Source organism: Tachysurus vachellii, chromosome 17 (assembly GCF_030014155.1).
Source record: "Tachysurus vachellii isolate PV-2020 chromosome 17, HZAU_Pvac_v1, whole genome shotgun sequence".
Lineage (NCBI taxonomy): Eukaryota > Metazoa > Chordata > Actinopteri > Siluriformes > Bagridae > Tachysurus > Tachysurus vachellii.
Window position 1 is genome coordinate 17901545 of NC_083476.1, and position 18832 is coordinate 17920376.

General features: G+C 39.8%; 1 protein-coding gene across 1 annotated transcript in view; it reads right to left on the reverse strand.

Moving 5' to 3' along the window:
* pcxa (pyruvate carboxylase a) overlaps window positions 1-18832 on the reverse strand; it is a 134397-nt gene that overhangs the window by 10709 nt on the left and 104856 nt on the right. Inside the window, exons 11-16 of the mRNA XM_060890880.1 lie at window positions 16052-16196; window positions 15558-15647; window positions 11564-11785; window positions 10463-10619; window positions 9524-9764; window positions 8990-9239 (exon numbers count right to left, since the gene is read on the reverse strand). Of these exons, the coding sequence (XP_060746863.1) occupies window positions 8990-9239; window positions 9524-9764; window positions 10463-10619; window positions 11564-11785; window positions 15558-15647; window positions 16052-16196 (1105 nt within the window). The remainder of the gene's footprint in view (window positions 1-8989; window positions 9240-9523; window positions 9765-10462; window positions 10620-11563; window positions 11786-15557; window positions 15648-16051; window positions 16197-18832) is intronic.

Sequence of the window (18832 nt, forward strand, 5' to 3'; positions counted from 1 at the left end):
CAGTAGTAGAACACCTTAACCACTGAGCTACCACAGCCATATAATATAATATAAAGTCTAATATTAATCTTGAACTTTTGTATAATATTAAACTATTTTATACTAAATCTCTTTTGTTCTGTAAAGCTGCTTCGAGACAATGTCCGTTTTATAATGTGCTATACAAAAATTTGTACTCAACTGAATGGAATCAATAAGAATTTACAAGACAGGTGGCAGAGCTGAAGATGCTGCAATTTGCATTTGGAGTGACGAGGATGGAAACGATTGGAAATAAGTATATTAGAGGGACCTACAAAGGAGGCATAGGGGGATATTGGAAGAAAAATGCTGAGGATGGAGCTGTGGGCAAGAGGAGAAGAGAAAAGCCAAGGAGGAGGTTGATGGATGTGGTGGTTGGTGTGACTGAGGAAGATGCAGAGGACAGTGCAAGATGGAGAAAAATGATCTACTGTGGCAACACCTAAAGGGAGCAGCTGGAGGAAGATGATGATTGGAGGCATGGAAACATGTGACTACTGGGACTGCAGAGAATTTAAAATACAAAACAAAAACCCAGCGAGATCTCGGATGACACCAAAGTGCCAAAGTGTTGAAAAAGACAGCGATATGAGCCAAAGACTTTGCCGGTGCTGGCAAAAACTACAAAGCAAATAGCTGCACTGCATTAATATTTCATTATTAATAATCAAAAGAAGTTGTCTACTTTACCGGCTGTGACTGCTAATCAAAAACATGCGGTGGCAAAACCTACTGGAGTGTTTAATCAGGAAAGAGAGTGTGTGGAGGAACGAGGCAGGGGGTGCGGGGGAATGGATGACAGGGCATAGATTGCTTCCTGCCTCTCACAGTGCCATCACTTATCAGCAGCAGCCAATTAATCAATCAACGAGAAGCTTCACTCGCAACAGTTTACATGCACATTTAACCCACTCACCCTCCCTAATTACCCAGCACTGTGATCAGCACAATCGAGCTCTAACACGGTACCCGAGTCTCAAACAATCACGCACACCCCGAGCTCTCCCATACACTTACAAATGACAGTAAACACCCTGACACTCAGTCCAACTGTTTTATTCACTCGCTTTTCCGCTCTTACCCAGTGCCGACGAAGTCCACAAGCGCTGTATATCACTCTGATGTGAGCATGACTGCTTTTTCCACTTATTAACCATGAAAAACTTATATGTTACATCCAGAAGAAAGAAAGAGAGAGACAGACAAACAGAGTGAAAGGCAGGGAGAGCGAGAGCGATAGAGATAGAGAGAGAGAGAGAGAGAGAGAGAGAGAGAGAGAGAGAGAGAGATAATGAGACAATGATAACAGCAATGATATCAGTCTTATCTTATCACAGATAAGACTGACAAGGTGATTTAGTGAAATATATGGCAATATGAGAGAGAGAGAGAGAGAGAGAGAGAGAGAGAGAGAGAGAGAGAGAGAGAGAGAGAGAGAGAGAGAGGCAGGGGGAAAGATAGAAAGAGAGAGAAATAGACAGACAGACAGGCAGAGAGAGAGAGAGCGACAGACAGAGAAATAGACAGAGATAGGGAGGGGGAAAGACAGAAAGAGAGCATGAGAGAGAGAGAGAGACAGAGACAGACAAAAATAGACAGAGAGATAGGCAGGGAGAGAGAGAGAGAGAGAGAGAGAGAGAGAGAGAGAGAGAGAGAGAGAGAGAGAGAGAGAGAGATAATGAGACAATGATAACAGCAGATAAGACTGACAAGGAGATTTAGTGAAAGATATGGCAATATGAGAGAGAGAGAGAGAGAGAGAGAGAGAGAGAGAGAGAGAGAGAGGCAGGGGGAAGATAGAAAGAGAGAGAGAGAGAGAGAGAAATAGACAGACAGACAGGCAGAGAGAGAGAGGCAGGGGGAAAGAGAGAGAGAGCGACAGACAGAGAAATAGACAGAGATAGGGAGGGGGAAAGACAGAAAGAGAGCATGAGAGAGAGAGACAGAGACAGACAAAAATAGACAGAGAGATAGGCAGGGGAAAGATAGAAAAAGAGATACAGAGAGAGAGACAGAGAGAGACAGACAAAAATAGACAGAGAGATAGGCAGGGGAAAGATAGAAAAAGAGATACAGAGAGAGAGACAGAGAGAGAGACAGACAAAAATAGACAGAGATAGGCAGGGGAAAGATAGAAAAAGAGATACAGAGAGAGAGACAGAGAGAGAGAGAGTAATAATAGAGAGATACCTACTAAGACAATGATGGCATGAGTTAATGAGTGAAAGAAAAGAACAGATAAGACTTACAAGGTGATGAAGTGAGAGCTAAAACAAAATGTAAAGACGTGTATGATTCATGACTTAAGTGATACAAGTGGAAGTGCATGCTACCATTTATACCACAGTGATGTTGAATCCTCAAAATGGATTGACCAGAAGATTTTCTTTACCTCTTAGCTATTGTTCCCATAGTAACAGCTCATTCACAGGGACGAGGTATAGTCGACGAGCCACATAATCGAACCCTAATAATAATAAAAAGGCTATTTAACAAATAAAAAATAAAAAAAATAATAAGCTTTTCTTGCTAAAATCATTGTTAAATTGCAGTGTTACAAAAGGAATAAACATCAGAAAGTGATGTCATAGGAAAATAACATCATACTTGTTATTATTTTCCTATAACAGCAGGATTTGAAGTGTCTTTCTCTTCTTCTCACAGCTGAACGCTGCAAATAGAACATCTAAAGCTTTCTCAGTAACAGCATGTCAGATGTTTAGTGTATTTGGAGGAGGCAAAGAAAAAAAAAAAAAAGCATAGATGGAAATAATTCACATCACTAAATTCTTAATGCACATAAAGGTGAGAGAGAGAGAGAGAGAGAATGTAGAGATACCTACTGAGACAATGATGATAGCAAGAGTTAATGAGCGAAAGGAAAAAAGCAGATAAGCCTGACAAGGTGATGAAGTGAAAGATAGAGCAATTACAGAGAGAGTGAGAGAGCGAGTGAGAGAGAGAGAGAGAGAGAGAGACCGATCCGACAAGCAGGCAGGTAGACAGACAGACAGAGTGAGAGTGGAAGAAAGACAGACAAAGAGAGAGAGAGAAAGAGATAGGTTGTGAGAGTTTCTCCATGCACGAATGCACACGTTCTTGTTTCAGCAGCATGGCTTCCAGTCCCTTGACTCAGAAACATCAGCAGACTCTGTGTTTATCTACTCCACTGTTTCACCACTGAGCTTCTCACTATAAGAAAAACACAAAGCTGTAAATTCACACGTCGTCCAAACAGCTCCATCTGCACGCTGTCATTGGGTTTACATGAAGTGCGTAATCTACGGGTGCATTGTTGCTCGACACTGAACAACAGTGCAGAGAAAGCTTAAAATGTGCAAAAATCTACTTCTAGAATATTTCTCTAATTATATCCAAGCACTCAAGAACATCACAAACAAAATCTCTTGACCTGGTCTTTGTTCGGTCTTCAACTGTCCGGTTCTGGTGATCCTGCCCTCACTGTAGCCTTAAGTCCCGTTCACACTGCAAGTCTTAATGCTCAATTCGGATATTTTGCTCAGATCTGATTTTTTTTTTTTTGGCTGTTCACATTACCTTATAAAATGTGGCCTATATCAGATACCAGTGTGAACTGTTTGCTGTTTCGAACTGACCCGCATGCGCAAACGAACAATAACAATGACGTCACACGCAGCACGCCGTTGCGCTAAAGTTGGCGAGGTTATGGAGGAAGTAAGCATTATTCGCTTTTCTTTCTAAATGTTTGTGTAATGGCAGCACAGAGACGCGGTGTTTTGAAAATTTTTGGATGTCGAGGGCAACTTTTGATTATTCGATCCATTTTGTAGGCGTAGTCACGTTTGTGCGCGTACTCGCCGGCGCATAATTGTGACGAATGTCGATGTAGATTGACGTAAAAGTCGCATCAAATCCGCCTCGGTTGTTCACACTGCGGTCACATTGGAAAAAATCAGATTTGGGTCTGATTCAGGACCACATATGGAAGTGGTCTGAATCTGATTTGAAAAAAATCAGATCTGGGCTAGATTTGAGTGTTCACACTACTCCTGAAGAAGTCTGACCTGGTCACTTGACCCCCCCCCAAAAAATCAGATTTGTGCCACTTTTACCTGCAGTGTGAACGGGGCTTTAGATTCCTGTTTTTAACCGACGGGAGCAGAACATGATGATGATCTCCTTTTGTAGCCTCAAGCTTTTACAGCTTGTGTGTTCGGAGATGTTTTTCTGCTCCCAGGAGCTCAGCGGTATCTCGGATAAAAAGACGTCCCTAGACAAAATGTTTTTAAGCTTTAAGGAAAACTGTTCTGTCAGGGGCGATGTTTGAGGGTTGAACCTTAAGTTCTTGTAAAATTCCTCTCATTCCTCTCAAGTACCTCGAGCACATTATTTACATTCATAGTTTATTTCTAAAGACCTGAGGGAGGAAGCGAAATTTTCTGACACTGTAGAACGAACATATTGCAATGCACGACTACGTCCTACACCATCAAACGTGCCCGTAATCCTGCAGTAATTGGACTAATCAACAACGTGACTACATGCTGAAATGAGGGCACGGAGCTTGCTAAGGAGTGCCTTAATGACCACCTAGTCTTAAAATAAAAATCACTGTCGGCTTCAGGGAGGCACTTGGGTGCTAATCAGCGGTAATGGGACCACAGCAGAGAGAGTTTCCGTTCCTTGGGATTCGTTTTCTTGAAAAATACAAAACGATGGCGTGGTCATGAAACGGCATGTCAGCATCTTTAGCCTTAGTAGTAATACGGCATGAGGAAGAGAAAAAAGATTACATTAAATGAAAGGAATTTGTTGCGGCTATTCATGTGTTAGCAGTCCAGCTGGACAGAACTAACGCTTTGGTCTATTGGTGTCATGTTCACAAAGATTTCATCTCAGCTATAGATTCCTGTGTTTGTCTACATGTAACTCACCTGCATGTAACATCACTTTCAATTCTGTAACGTTTACACAAACTGCACAACACAATCTCTGCATTTCTTATTATTTCTACTTATTTTTTAGAAATTTGTTTTTCATTTTAGTTTATTTATAGGCACAGACCAAAGAGGTGTAGCTGGGTTTTCATGTCACTGCGAGTTGTGTATCACTGCATATGTGACAAACAAAAATCTCTGAATGAATGAATGACGTTGGAAAGCCAATCTTCTCGAGATTGGATCTCGAGCCGTGACGAAATGTTGACGTTTCGTGCCTAGTGCAGCTGACTATACAAATTCAGGAGCTTTTAAGCAACTTCGAAGCATGAGAATCAGCGTAATCTCATCCTGCCGAAGCCATGAAACGTTCACTGTTTAATACGTATTGGTTCCTCGTTAAGTGACCAGTAACTAAAAAAGTGTCAGAAAACACACTGAGAGCCGCAGAGCCGCAGTAAAGGCAAAGGACAGGAACATCCAATAAACCTGAAGCTTGTTCAGGAGCCACAGCCGAGCAAGGATTTAAAGCGGTTTATGCCCTGAAGAAACACACCCTCATATGCTGACATGTGTACACTTAACGTGATACACACACCTTTACAGCTGTTCATTCACTACAACCAGGGCTTACTGCGGTTATTTTTTATGCTGCTCCGGTTACTTGAGTGCAAATTGTTTTTAGTGGCCTTTTTAACAGAATTACACACTGCGGGCACTTTATGGATCGTCATGCACTGTAAAACTGCTTACTGCACACGACAGGAATGTTTCTCACGAGTAATTTCACACTGCTAGCAGAGAACGGGAGAAGTCCTAAAGTGCAGATTGTGCACGAAAGTCCTGCGTATGGAACGCGAAGCTGGCGAGGAATCCTGCACGGTTCGGACAGCTGCCGAGCTACAAACTGTCACGCAGAAGGGACGCCGCTGATAGAAAAATCCGCTCATACAACATAAACGCCAGCTTCCTAACAATTCTAGTTGCTTAAACATCATCTCCAGAAGCCAAAAATCCAAAGACAAGGCCACAGGGAGGAATCTGCTGGCGATAGACGAAATGGAATCGACAAAGCAGCGTACGCCTCCTCACAGCGACGAGTGCTCTGATGTGATTCTCTCTGCCAATGTCACACACCCACGACATGCTGCTGAGAAGACAAGCAGGTCGGCGATTGGGGGAGTTTCTGTTTTTTTTTTTTTTCTTCCTTTTTTTACTTCACATAAAAACACGGGAGATGAGCGCCGAGAGTGGATCGTGTTCACATTTCTTTCTCAGTTTTTTTTTTTTTTTTAAACCATGTGTGAGAATACGAGAGAAATGAAACTCTGCTCAGGAAGTGCACATCAAATTATAATTATAATACTCAGGTACAGTACCGTAAGTATAATTACTCAAGTTCTTGCCCAGCTCTGAATTTTAGCCTATTTAATAAGCGTGAAAGGATCAATTGTTTAATTTAGATGCCTGGAAAACGACTAAAATATAGTAAGAATCTCTCAACACCTTTACCGCTATAAAGTAAAGTACACAAGGATTCATGAATATTCATGAATATGCAAACATGTCCTCGATCCACCCTAACCACCCACTGCTCTCTCACTAAAAAAGTCTAGAGGCCATCTGAGAAAACACAAGGCTGTATGTGACAACCATCTGTCCAGCAAAATCTGGGAATTGTTGATGCATCAGTCTGGTTTAGAAAAGTTCATAGAGATATTGAGATGCTGCTGCTGGAAAACTGGAGCTTTCTAAACAGTTTATATTTATCACAGATCTAGTTTTAGTGTCAGAGTTTCCATCATCAGATTCTCAGCGATTTATGTAACAGTAGCCAAAGCTGTCATTTGGTTCTTTAAATTGTGCCACTTGGGATGATTTAGAACAGGCAACATTAAAGCAGAGGTAAGTGTGCTTCTGTAAAAACAAAGAAATAAAGAAAAAAAAAAGTGTGATGTGTGCTGCTGCGATCAGGCGTCTCATCGCCGTCCCTTTCTCTTGAAGTATAAAACACACTGGAGAGCATACACACATCTGCACAAGGTCCCTTAGCGGAAAAATGTTACAAAGCACAGGCACTAAAAAACTTCCTTCATGAAATGTTAAATAAACGTCTCCTCGAATATTCAAAGGATCAAAGACTTTACACTTTTTCTTTTGGCTTTTTAAAAAGAAAAATCTTATAAAATGTGTATTGGTGTTAGACTGTAAAGAGGCCACCATTAATGTATTAATTCTCTCCATCTCACACACACACACATTCTCTCTCACACACTCTCCCATACTCTCTCGCTCTCTTGCACACACACACACTCCCTCTCATACACTCACTCTCTTACTCTCTCTCACACACTCTCGCATACTCTCTCGCTCTCTTGCACACACATACACACTCCCTCTCATACACACTCACTCTCTTACTCTGACACACTCCCATACTCTCTCGCTCTCATACACACTCACTCTTACTCTCTCACACACACTTTCCCATACTCTCTCGCTCTCTCTTGCACACACACACACACACTCCCTCTCATACACTCACTCTCTTACTCTCTCTCACACACTCTCGCATACTCTCTCGCTCTCTTGCACACACATACACACTCCCTCTCATACACACTCACTCTCTTACTCTCTCACACACTCTCCCATACTCTCTCGCTCTCTCTTACACACATGTGGGCACACACACACTCACTCTCTCAATCCACATCTCACACAGACACACAAACACACACAAATTGGCAAGTTGCCAAGCTCCTAAGATGAGGTTATGCACCAGTGGTTGCTCCAACGTCACAATTAATGAAAAGTCACAAGGTCACACAGCTTATCCAAATGATGCCTCGTGCATCATGACCCTTCATGTTGCCCTTTTCTCGCTCTCACCACTACGCAGTCACTTTTCCTCCTCACTCGTCCTCTCCCACCCCGTGTACTTTCTCTCGCTCTCTCCCTGCTCTATATTAGGTTCGCTCGTCTGCAGTGTTGTGTTCATGAGCTGTTCTGTAACGGCCGACATTCTTCAACCCAACTCGCCCTCGGAGAGGAATGTGAGGAATGCAAACACGGGAAAGCTTGTGCAAAAAAAATTAATTTTTTTTTTTAAACTACACAAAACGGCAACAAGTGCATGTGGTTATGAAAATAGGATTACTGGAGTGTGCGTGGTTATATGAATTGTGCCACTTGGGCTGATTGGAACAGGCAGCATTAAAGCAGGAGTAAGTGTGCTTCTGTAAAAACAAAAGAGGTTGCAACAGCTGTTTAGAACAAAAAAATAAAAAAATACTTGATATTGCCCTGGCTCAAGAGTGCACTACAGTAAGTTTCAATGGAGGGGAAAAAAAACAAAAACAAAAAACAAAAACACAAATATAGACAACAGTGTGATCAATTAGGCAACAGAAACAAAGCATTCTTATATCTGGGATAAACAATTGTCCTCACTCCCCAAACATACATCATATTATATTCATATTGTTTTTGATATGTTTTCTTTTTACTACTTAAAGGGGCGATCTGTAAAAGAGATGAGGGAAGATAAAGGAGGCTTCCCTTCACTCGTTTTCAACCAAATTATTCTTTTTAAAACTTTATAGTCTTCCTGAATTAGAGGGTAGGGCAAACATCTGGGCCAGAAAAAATAAAATAAAATAAAAGTAAACATATATAAAAAGCATGATGATACAGTTAAAGTTTAGAAATTTTTAGGAGTTCATTTCTGGGCCAGAAAAAAATTTATTTAATAAAAAAAAAAAAAAAGTCTAAATTTATTTTACAAAAACTGCCAGATGCACTGTATGGTGACATAGCCACTCAGGCATTTTTAAATAAATTTAAAGGGCAGAGTTAATTGCTGGGCCAGAAAAAAAAAAAAAACCCAAAATACAGAATTTCTTCCAGATCCACTGCGTGATGTTATAACTACTGATGTATTCGGATTCGAGGGTATTCGGAAATGACATCATTATTATGTTCTAAAAAAAATTAAAACATAACAAACCGCACCTTTAAAGAAACATCCATCAATCAGCAGATCTCACCTGTGTCTTGTTTGTTTCCCTTTGTGCAGGCGACGATGGCGCCCATGCTGGGCTGAGAGGTCATGCCAGCCATGGAGTCCACTGCGACGTCCACGATGTCAGCTCCGGCTTCTGCACACGCCAACATGGCTGCCACGCCGGCACCTGCCGTATCGTGAGTGTGCACGTGAATGGGCATGTCAGGAAAACGATCCCTCAGTGCACCAATAAGCAAACGGCTAGCTTCTGGTTTCAGCAAGCCGGCCATATCCTGGAGCAAAACAGACAGAGGGAATAGAGATTGTTATAGAGAGAGTGTGTGTGTGCGCGCGTGTGTGTGAGAGATTTAGAATGAGACAGACAGTAGATCAGCAGGGTATTATATGAGTGGGTGGCAGCTATGTAGGAAAAGCACCACAGCATGTGAAAGAGACCATTAGGAAAAACATGAAGAATGCTCAATCCCAAAGAACTTCAGATGTTATTTATCCCAAATTACTTCAGCCTGAAGATGTTTATCCTCCTGTTTAGGTCTAAAAAGCTTAGAACTTGTACCTTGATACAAAGTATGTGCGTGCCAGCCTTCACGAGCTCGTCAGCCAGCTTCACGTAGTAATCCAGCGAGTATTTCTGTCTCATGGGGTCAGAGACGTCGCCAGTATAGGAGATGGCCGCTTCCACCACACCTCCCGCTGCCCCAGCTGCCTCCATTCCCAGCAGCATGTTGGGAAGGTAGTTCAGAGAGTCAAAGACACGGAAGATGTCCATGCCGTTCTCTTTGGCCACCTCGCAAAACCTGGAACCAAACCATCACCTTACACATCATTCAACTTTCTACAGTCTTAAATTAAAAAACAAACAACTTAAACAATAAGTTTTTATTTCATTTCCATTCATTTAGGTTTGGGGCACTTTCACACCTTCTGCCAGTCTGAATGAGAGCAAAAATGATTCTTTCAATTCATTTGCTTGTTGGTTTGGTCATCATTAACAAATGCATGAATGAATAAATGAATGAATCGTGCTGGTCGATCGAGCTGAAAATGTCATGCTCATAAAAATGGATGGATGGATAGACGTATCGATAGATAGACTGACTGGTGAGAGAGAATAGAAAGATGAATGGATGGATGGGTGGATGGGTGGGTGGAAAGATCTAGTTGATAGATAGATCGACTTGTGTGAGAAAGATAAACAAATCTGTATGATAGATGGATGGATGGATGGATAAATAGATACACAGACAGAAAGACAGATAGATATTGACAACTATGGGAGGAAAATACACAGCAGCTTCGATTCACTTCCTGCAGCTGAATCAAGCATGAATCGCTTTCTCACGTCAGTCAAGCTGAGCCAATCAACCATCCATCAGATGATCTCTAATCATTTGGTTCCAATGAAACGGAGAAAATGTGAAAGCACCCTAATGGATTCGGATTTTAGCCGTATGCTAAACCCGAGGTGGTGGATGTGTGGGTGCACAATGCTGACTTGTAGACTGCGTTGTCTGGGTAGTTTGTGTATCCCACAGCATTGGCTCCTCTCAGAAGCATCTGGAAAGGCACATTGGGGATCAGAGAACGCAGCTCCTGCAACCTCTTCCAAGGACACTCACATAAGAAGCGCATTGCCACATCAAATGTAGCACCTGGAGAAAGAAATTCATGATATTCAATAACATCTCCATTGTCTATTTCTCTCCCTGCTCATGTCGTAACCTTGGGAACATACGAATACATAATGAAGAGCAAACACAAGCGTTTAAGCATTCTTAGAGTATTATAGCAACCTTCACTAAAATGAGTCAAACCCACAACTGCATAATCTGAGAGCTCAGTGTGAGAGGAAATTTAATGGAGTGCCATCCTCTGGTCCAAAATAAATAAATAAATAAGAGGAGAGAGACAGAAGACACAAATCATCCCTTTGACCAGTCCCCTTGGTCATCGTGCGATCGAACCTAATATGTCTAGCATGAATATTTCATTTAAATGTTAATAATTAAGTTGAGATGAAGAGCACTAGTTCGGGCCCTACAGAGGAGCCACTTACTGTATGTAGGAATGCTTTTATTAATAATGCAGATATGTTTAATGGGCAGCACAGAAACTGAAAAACAACTGGTAGCTGTTTCTATGAAGGTCAAATCTATACTAAATCAACACATGCATGTCATTACAAAGCATCATGACCAGTTGCATTATGCAGTAATATGCATTGGTCATAACGACAAACGTCCCTTTACGTTATGGACTATGATGAGATATAATGGTGACACAATGTGTTATAACGCGTCATGACGTCAATATTCTAAACGCATTCCAAGTACATCATTATGCAGTTATATTATTAAATCTCTTCAGATCACCATCAATTAATGTAAAGGGAGATTTGATGTTCTATATAATGAGTATAAAACATGTATAATACCTAAAGGGTATCTACAGTAATGCAATAAGTTCTTGAAGAACTTCTAAAATATGTGCTTATTGTTAATGCAGTGACAAACAAATGGCTAATGGTGAAGCTGGGCAAATAATAAAAAAGGAACAAATAAAAAAGGAGTTTGAGAAAGAATATGAAGTGTCGCACCTCCCCAGTTTTCCAGGCTGAAGAGGCTGTTGAAGTTGTGAGCCACAAAAGGTGCAATCTTTTTAAGGTCATGAGTGCGCACCCGAGTGGCCAGGAGAGACTGGTGGGCATCTCTGAAGGTCGTGTCCATCAACAGCAGACCTTTGTGAGAGCGCACCGCTTTGGCCAAGCCTTCAGGGCCTTCTTTTAGCAACACATCTCTAAAACCCGTTGGAGGAGCTCCTAAAATGTTTATGTTCACACACACACACACACACACACACACATCAATAATACAAACATTACCTGAATCACTGGACTGCAAAGAACCACAAACAAAAAGAATCATTTTAACAGCACAATAATTTACATGCATTCTTTATTTGTAGCAGACAGACTTTCTCTCTCACATGTGCACTCACTCTCCATCTCTCTCTCCCCATCACACACTCCCAATCTCACACTCTCCATCTCTATCTTTCCATCCTTCTCATGTGCACTCCCTTTGCCACACACACACACACACACCTCTGCAAGCCACATATTGATTTTTCTATACGCTTATCACATAATTTTAAATAAAATGAAGCAAACACGACACTACACTAAACAATGTGAGCAGAGACTGGAAGAACCTTTTTTTTCCTCAATAAGTAAACCTTAATATCATTATGATATTCAAGATTCAAGAACTTTTCTTTGAAGAAAATAAAAGCGAAATAACAACAATGCTTTAAAAATAAATAATTAAAATAAAATCAGAAAGTTGTCATGCACATGCTTTATATAATCCTGAGACTATATATGCAATATTGTGCAAGATGTCATGTTGTGCAACACTGGAACAAAATAACACTATGGCACAAAAATAGGAAACATGCAAACCTAATATAATATTGTGTCATTCAATTCCGGCAAACATGTTTTAACAAGTAAACACACACTTTTGTAGCATATCCATTTCTTTTTAAGGATACAAATAAAACAAGGATGTTCAATAAAACTGCATGAGAGATTGCAAATGTTCCATACTAACTAGCTCCTTAATCTATCAACAGGGATGCAGAACAACATCTGGAGGTCTGTAAAGCTGTTTTGTGGCAATATTTCTAAGTTGTGTACAACCAGAGGATGCTGGTATAAAAGAGCTTGAAAAAAGTGGCATAAGGAAAAAAGAAATTACGAAGATAAGTAACAAAGATGTCAAATAAATCTTACATATAAACACTGATGCTAAAAGTTGAGGGTAAAATTAGAAAAAGCAGAAGCCTGTATTTCGTCACATATACATTACAGCACAGTGAAATTCTTTCATCGCATATTCCACCTTTTGTAAGTTGGGGTCAGAGCACAGGGTCAGCCATGATACAGCACCACTGGAGCAGTGAGTGTTAAGGGCCTTGCTCGAGGGCCCAACAGTGGCAGCGATGGGGCTTGAATCCTGATCCTATCATCAACAACCCAGAGCCTTAACCGTTTGTGCCACCAAATTAATATTCTGCCTAAGAAATTGTCTGTGGTTAATGCATCATTTTTGATGCAAAAATGATCAAATTAAAGGTTTCTTTAAAAGGAAAACTGCATCATAAAATACACTAAATAAGTTACAATTGAAATAATTGTGATGGTACAAGTGATCACACTGCTAATGTGTTGGTTAAAAATGTTGTATATTTATTATTCTTGTGGTTGTGTTTTGTGACAGCAGGACACTGCCAGCAAATTGGCTGTCAAGCTTTGCATTTAAAGCCAAAAAAAGAAAAGAAAAGAAAAGAAAAGAATAAAGAACACAAGCTTCTTTTCTCATTTTTCAACACTGTCCAATGTCATAATATGAAGAACTGGAGATAAAAACTTGAGAAAATATTTCCAGAATTCAACACAATATGTGGCTCTATTATTATTATTATTATTATTATTACTACTACTATTTAAACTCTGCTTGGCTAAAGTTCTGACACCCAGTGAAACTGTAGAGTCCTGTATATATTTGCGTAGATTCATACAGATGAATATTTAAACTTAACCTCCTCCTCAACTTCTGCGAACGTTTCTAGTCCTAAATGAGGAAATCCATGTCAATCATGACCGAAGCTGATGGAGGAAACTAAAACTTAAGATGTGTCAAGATGGACTGGCAAGTAGGAACCAAATTCAAAATGGATGATTATGGAGGTTCAAACTCCACTGATTATTCCAACTTTCCAAAAATCCCTAGTGTAGCTCACAAGTAAGTTCAATAAAACGTACGTAGCCAAAGATAAACGGGCAGAATCATAAGTTTTCACATTTACGGCATTTAGCAGACGCCCTTATCCAGAGCTCTATCGATGAATACATTACCACTGGTTCACTAGGTTACAGACTACAGACATCAACCTAAATCACTGTTCAGGTTTTTTTGTTGTTTTTTAAATATACACATACAACAAACAGGGAAAAAGTGTTAAGTGCTTCAGCAAAGAGTAGGTCTTCACTCGTTGTTTAAGATGGCCAGTGGCTCAGCTGTTCAGAAATCTAGGGGAAGTTCATTCCACCACCTCGGTGCCAGAACAGAAAAGAGTCTTGATGTGTGTCTACCTCTTACCCTGAGAGATGGTGGGACCAGTCGAGCAGTGCTGGTAGCTCTACATTATCTACCCCAAGTAACTATAGAATTTTGTCTTACAGTCTTCAAGATGCGATTAAATCATTAATATGTTGAATTACAATACAGCCGTGCAGGTTTTGATGGAAAATTCTATACCATCTTCTACAAAATTTCCCACAACTTTGCTTTTGATAGCATGTCAAAGTAAAATCCTAACAATTCCTAAGAAGTTTCCAACAATCGATACCTGGAACATTAACAAATATCGGACACCACTGCACACAAAGTAATAAGGGTTGCTACAAATAATCAGCATGATTAATCAAAGTTAATAATAAAAGAGTTCGTCACTGGATTTCATTATAAGTTGACATTATGATGTACGACGTGACAAACAACAACTAAATGATGAAAAAAAAAAAAACACATCCGATGGAAAACACATTGGATAAGCATATTTGATTCATAATCGAGATCCTGCATTAATAATGCACGAATGTGGAACAGAATAGCGCATTATATAGAATTGATTGATTTTATTAATTAAAACATTACACTATATAGTCACCATCCTGCTTTTGGTTCATCGTTGAAAGTTGATTTCAGGGAACGAATTCAAAATAAGAACTTTGGCGTTTATTCCACACACCAAAAATGATTTCACTTGTGTACACATGGGTAGCAAAACTAATTTAGCATTTCAGTTAGCCAGACGGTAATCCAATAACAGTCTTTATTTTGAAACTGACCGGAATTTAACAAAACAGGGCTTGAACTACAGGGAACCTCATACAGTGATTGTTGGTCTATTTGGTCACACTGATATCTAGCTGCAAAAATGTCTGGAAGCAATAAATAAACTGCAGAAAATTCAATGTCCTTGAATTATTTTGTGTGAATAATTTTGAAAAATATTCTTATGACATTATATATGCTAGACCTCAGTCATTTTGCATTTCGTTACTGACCTATTATATAAAAAACCTTTTAATAAGTTCTGTAGTATAATTCGCTGAACGAAAGATTCAATTTTGATTCGTTTTACCGATCAGATGAATCAATAATTAGTTGCAGCGCTACATGTTAATTATAATTCTTCCACAGAGCAGATGTGTGAGGAAAGTTTGATCAGACAGTAAACATCTGTAAAGTAGGTTTCCAGATGTAGGATGAAGGACCGGTTTATGTTAATGTATTCTTTCTAATGTATCATAATTTTTATAGTAAGAGCTCTCACACAGGGACTGGTATGACAGATGCTCCACATAATTTAAAACTAATAATTAACAGATTTTTACACTGATAACACAAACATGTATTTTTTTTTGGAGACATTTCATTAGCTTTTACGGAAGGAGTCTTAGATGTGTGCGCAGGACAGGACTTAGGAGATTTGAAGGTACGATTTGTAGGTGCATCGCTTACCGAGAGGCACTGCTGGGATGACTGGATCAATAGAGGAAGGCTTAGCTTTCACAGGGATGGGAGTCGTTGGTCCATTCACCATGACATGACCTGAGATTAGAAAAGAAAAATAAATAAATAAAACCACACATTTAGACACCCACAAGACCTCAGAAAGTTCAAAGCTACGTCTGCTGTTTTATCTAAAGGCCAGCTAGAAAAAGCTTGATACGATGAGCTATCCTAGGTAGTCTTTAAAATACGATCTGAGAAACCTAAGCGTCGATATAAAGATGAAAGTCAAGAAAAACAGCTTTCTAGAGACGTTTCCATTAAAATAAAAGTGTATCGATCTTGTGTAGTAAAAGCTTTTGATCATATGCATTTGCTTTCTCCAGTGCATGCTATTTCATGAACTTGCGCTCCACCCAAACATTGCACCAACATTGCATAACAAACTACGGCTAGAAAAATGTGTCAGTCAAGAAAAATCCTTTTTGCTTGTGTCACCATACCCAGATAATGTAAGAGTTTCTGGGCTCGATTCTGAACAGGTCTGAGGTTGAAAAGCTCCTGGTTCTCGTCGATGAACTGCGTGTCCACGGTGCCGTAGAGGAACTGGTCGTTATTCAAGACGTTCTGGAGGAACGGTATATTTGTCTGCCCGGAAAGATAAAAAACAGATTAAAATAGTGGTTACAATGAGAAACTGCTGAGTGGAGCACAAGCTGAAAGCTCTAGACACAACACACACTGCAGAGACATAACACACTGCTCAGGTGCTAATGCTTCTATACGGGTAAATGAGGCCTTTTAGGGTGTAAACCTAAAATCAATACCATTATCCAAACACTCAATATGCCTTCCATCACACAGCACTTTCTGCATGTGTGTGTGTGTTTGCATGGAAGAGAGAAAGAGGAAGGTATATTGTAGTCTATAAATTGAACAAACACAGAAATAACACCACTTCCTACAAAAATGAAAGCTTTTTAACTAGCAGCGGCTGGTGACCATAAATTTTAATGGAGGTCAAACAAGTTTAAGTTAAAAGGCTATCAGACTAAATCTGTAGTTAAGATCCAGCATACGGCCTAGCAGCTCATTCTGAACAAAGTCATTCTTAGTTTGACTCAGCAAACCAGTTTCCCTCTGCCATCAACCAGGAATAGCAAGTTTCAGCTAAATAACCAGCCCAACAGTATCTCCACACCACACCACACCACACCACAAAGAAGCCCAAATAAATAAAGACAGCATTGGAAAGGGGAGACCCATTTGCTTCTTTTCACAGACTTTGCATGGGGAAAAAGGTCACCATGGTGCACATGGTGAATTTCTGTATAGCCTTGCAGATATTATACACTCCACAACCCCACTTTCCCTTTGCTGGTCTTTTTAATACTCATATTAATCTTATACCCGATGTAGTATTGTGAAATCACAGACACACTGTACTTTGTTTTAGTTTAGTTTAGTTCAGATTCTTATACCATAAAAAAATGTATTGGTGAGGCCATCCTTAAAAATATTTTGGTTTGCAGTAACAGTAAATAAATAAATAAATAAATAAATAAATAAATAAAAAGGTCAGTAGGTAGGTCTATATTTTTTTTTCTTCAAGTTTCAATGTAAAAAAAAACTGTACAATTTTGGTGACGGTGATTACGTAGGTATGAATTTAAACAAATTAGCACATTGTGACGTCACTGTGGTCTTCAACCCGTGCCTTCGGACGCATCATTGCAAACCTCATTTTGACGCAGGCTATATAGACCACAAACAAATTTGTTTGAACGGTGACCGCGAACATTTTGTTTACTGCAGCCGCAGCCATCATTACCAAGCACAAACTGTTGACTCTGACAGTGAATGAGAGGATGAGACGAAGCGAACGCACAGGCCATAGTGTGACCTCCGTTAACCAATAGTGTAAACATAGATGATGTCACGGGTTTTTATTTAAAAGAAAGAACGTAGCCTTCGTGTGTATGTAGGCCCAGGCAATTTATATATTTACAATACTTACTAAAATATAATTAATATTATTTTATTGCTTTTGTATTAGTTGTTTGAAGAGTAAAAAAAATTTGCTTAACGCAAATTTACAACCGGCAAGTCGGTCGGACTTAAAGCAAAAAAAAAATTGAGTCGGTCCTAAATTGACAGGGTCGGTCAGGTTACGGCAAACAAGAATATTTTTAAGGATGGCCTGATGGAACAGTATTTTAATAACTAGCCTAATTTGTCAGCCATATCATTAACTGTCTGATCATCTGTTCCTCCTGGTGCACAGGGCAGCGAGAGTCCTGGTGGGCCTACAGGAGCACTTCCTATTGCAGGTCCCATATGTGACCACCAGGAGCAATAATAGCTCTATGGCGCTAAATGAGAAATGGATGGATTTGGGTGGATGAGTGGGTGGGTAGACAGACAGACAGACATTTTTGCTAGTACCTGTAGCGATCACTGCTTTTAATGCTTTTGGATCTGGATTTCCTCACTTCTCAGACAGCATTAGAATACAGCTCAATGTCAAGAAACAGACTGGGATGCAAAATAGTGTAAGAACCTGTTACTGGACCACTGGACATTTCCTACCAAGCTCATCCTATCACCCGGAGGTGAGTTACTGTATACTGAGAAAATATTCATTGCAAACATTTTAATCCAAACTTCATTTAAAACTAGAATCTCTACTGAGGAGGAATCCTGATTTATAATGCAGCCCAGTACAATAGCTGATGCAATTATACTGAATTTATTTATTTAAACAAACCAATAAGCCAAGAAATAAAAGCAATAATGTATAAGTAAAATGGTTATAGCAAGTGGATAAATCCTAACCCTATCCCATTAAATCAGAGTTCGATTTGTTCATGTAGACTAGAAAAAAAAAAACCAATTTTGTCTTTAAAAAGATGGTGCAGTGTGCAGTGTATCTACTCCTCTCCTGATAAGTAAATAAGGCTTGTGCAATCGTACAGTCAGTCAAACAAAACTGTAGGTGTAGTTCAGGCAGGTAATTGAAGGTCTGATTGACATGCTGAGGTTTTAATGCTGTTTGGTATACGGGAGCATCAGGGAGCTTTCTATAGCTTTACAATCACCAAGCCACATCCTGCCTGCGCTCAATACTGCATAACTATGGAAACAGACACGCAAACAGAAGGTACACAGTAATAACACTACTGGGAAATAACTCTGCCCACTAGCCTCATGCTTTTTACAATCATGCTGAGCTTCAGCCTTTTCTTTATAGGGTTTTTGTTTAACCAGATTTTACTTGGGGAAGA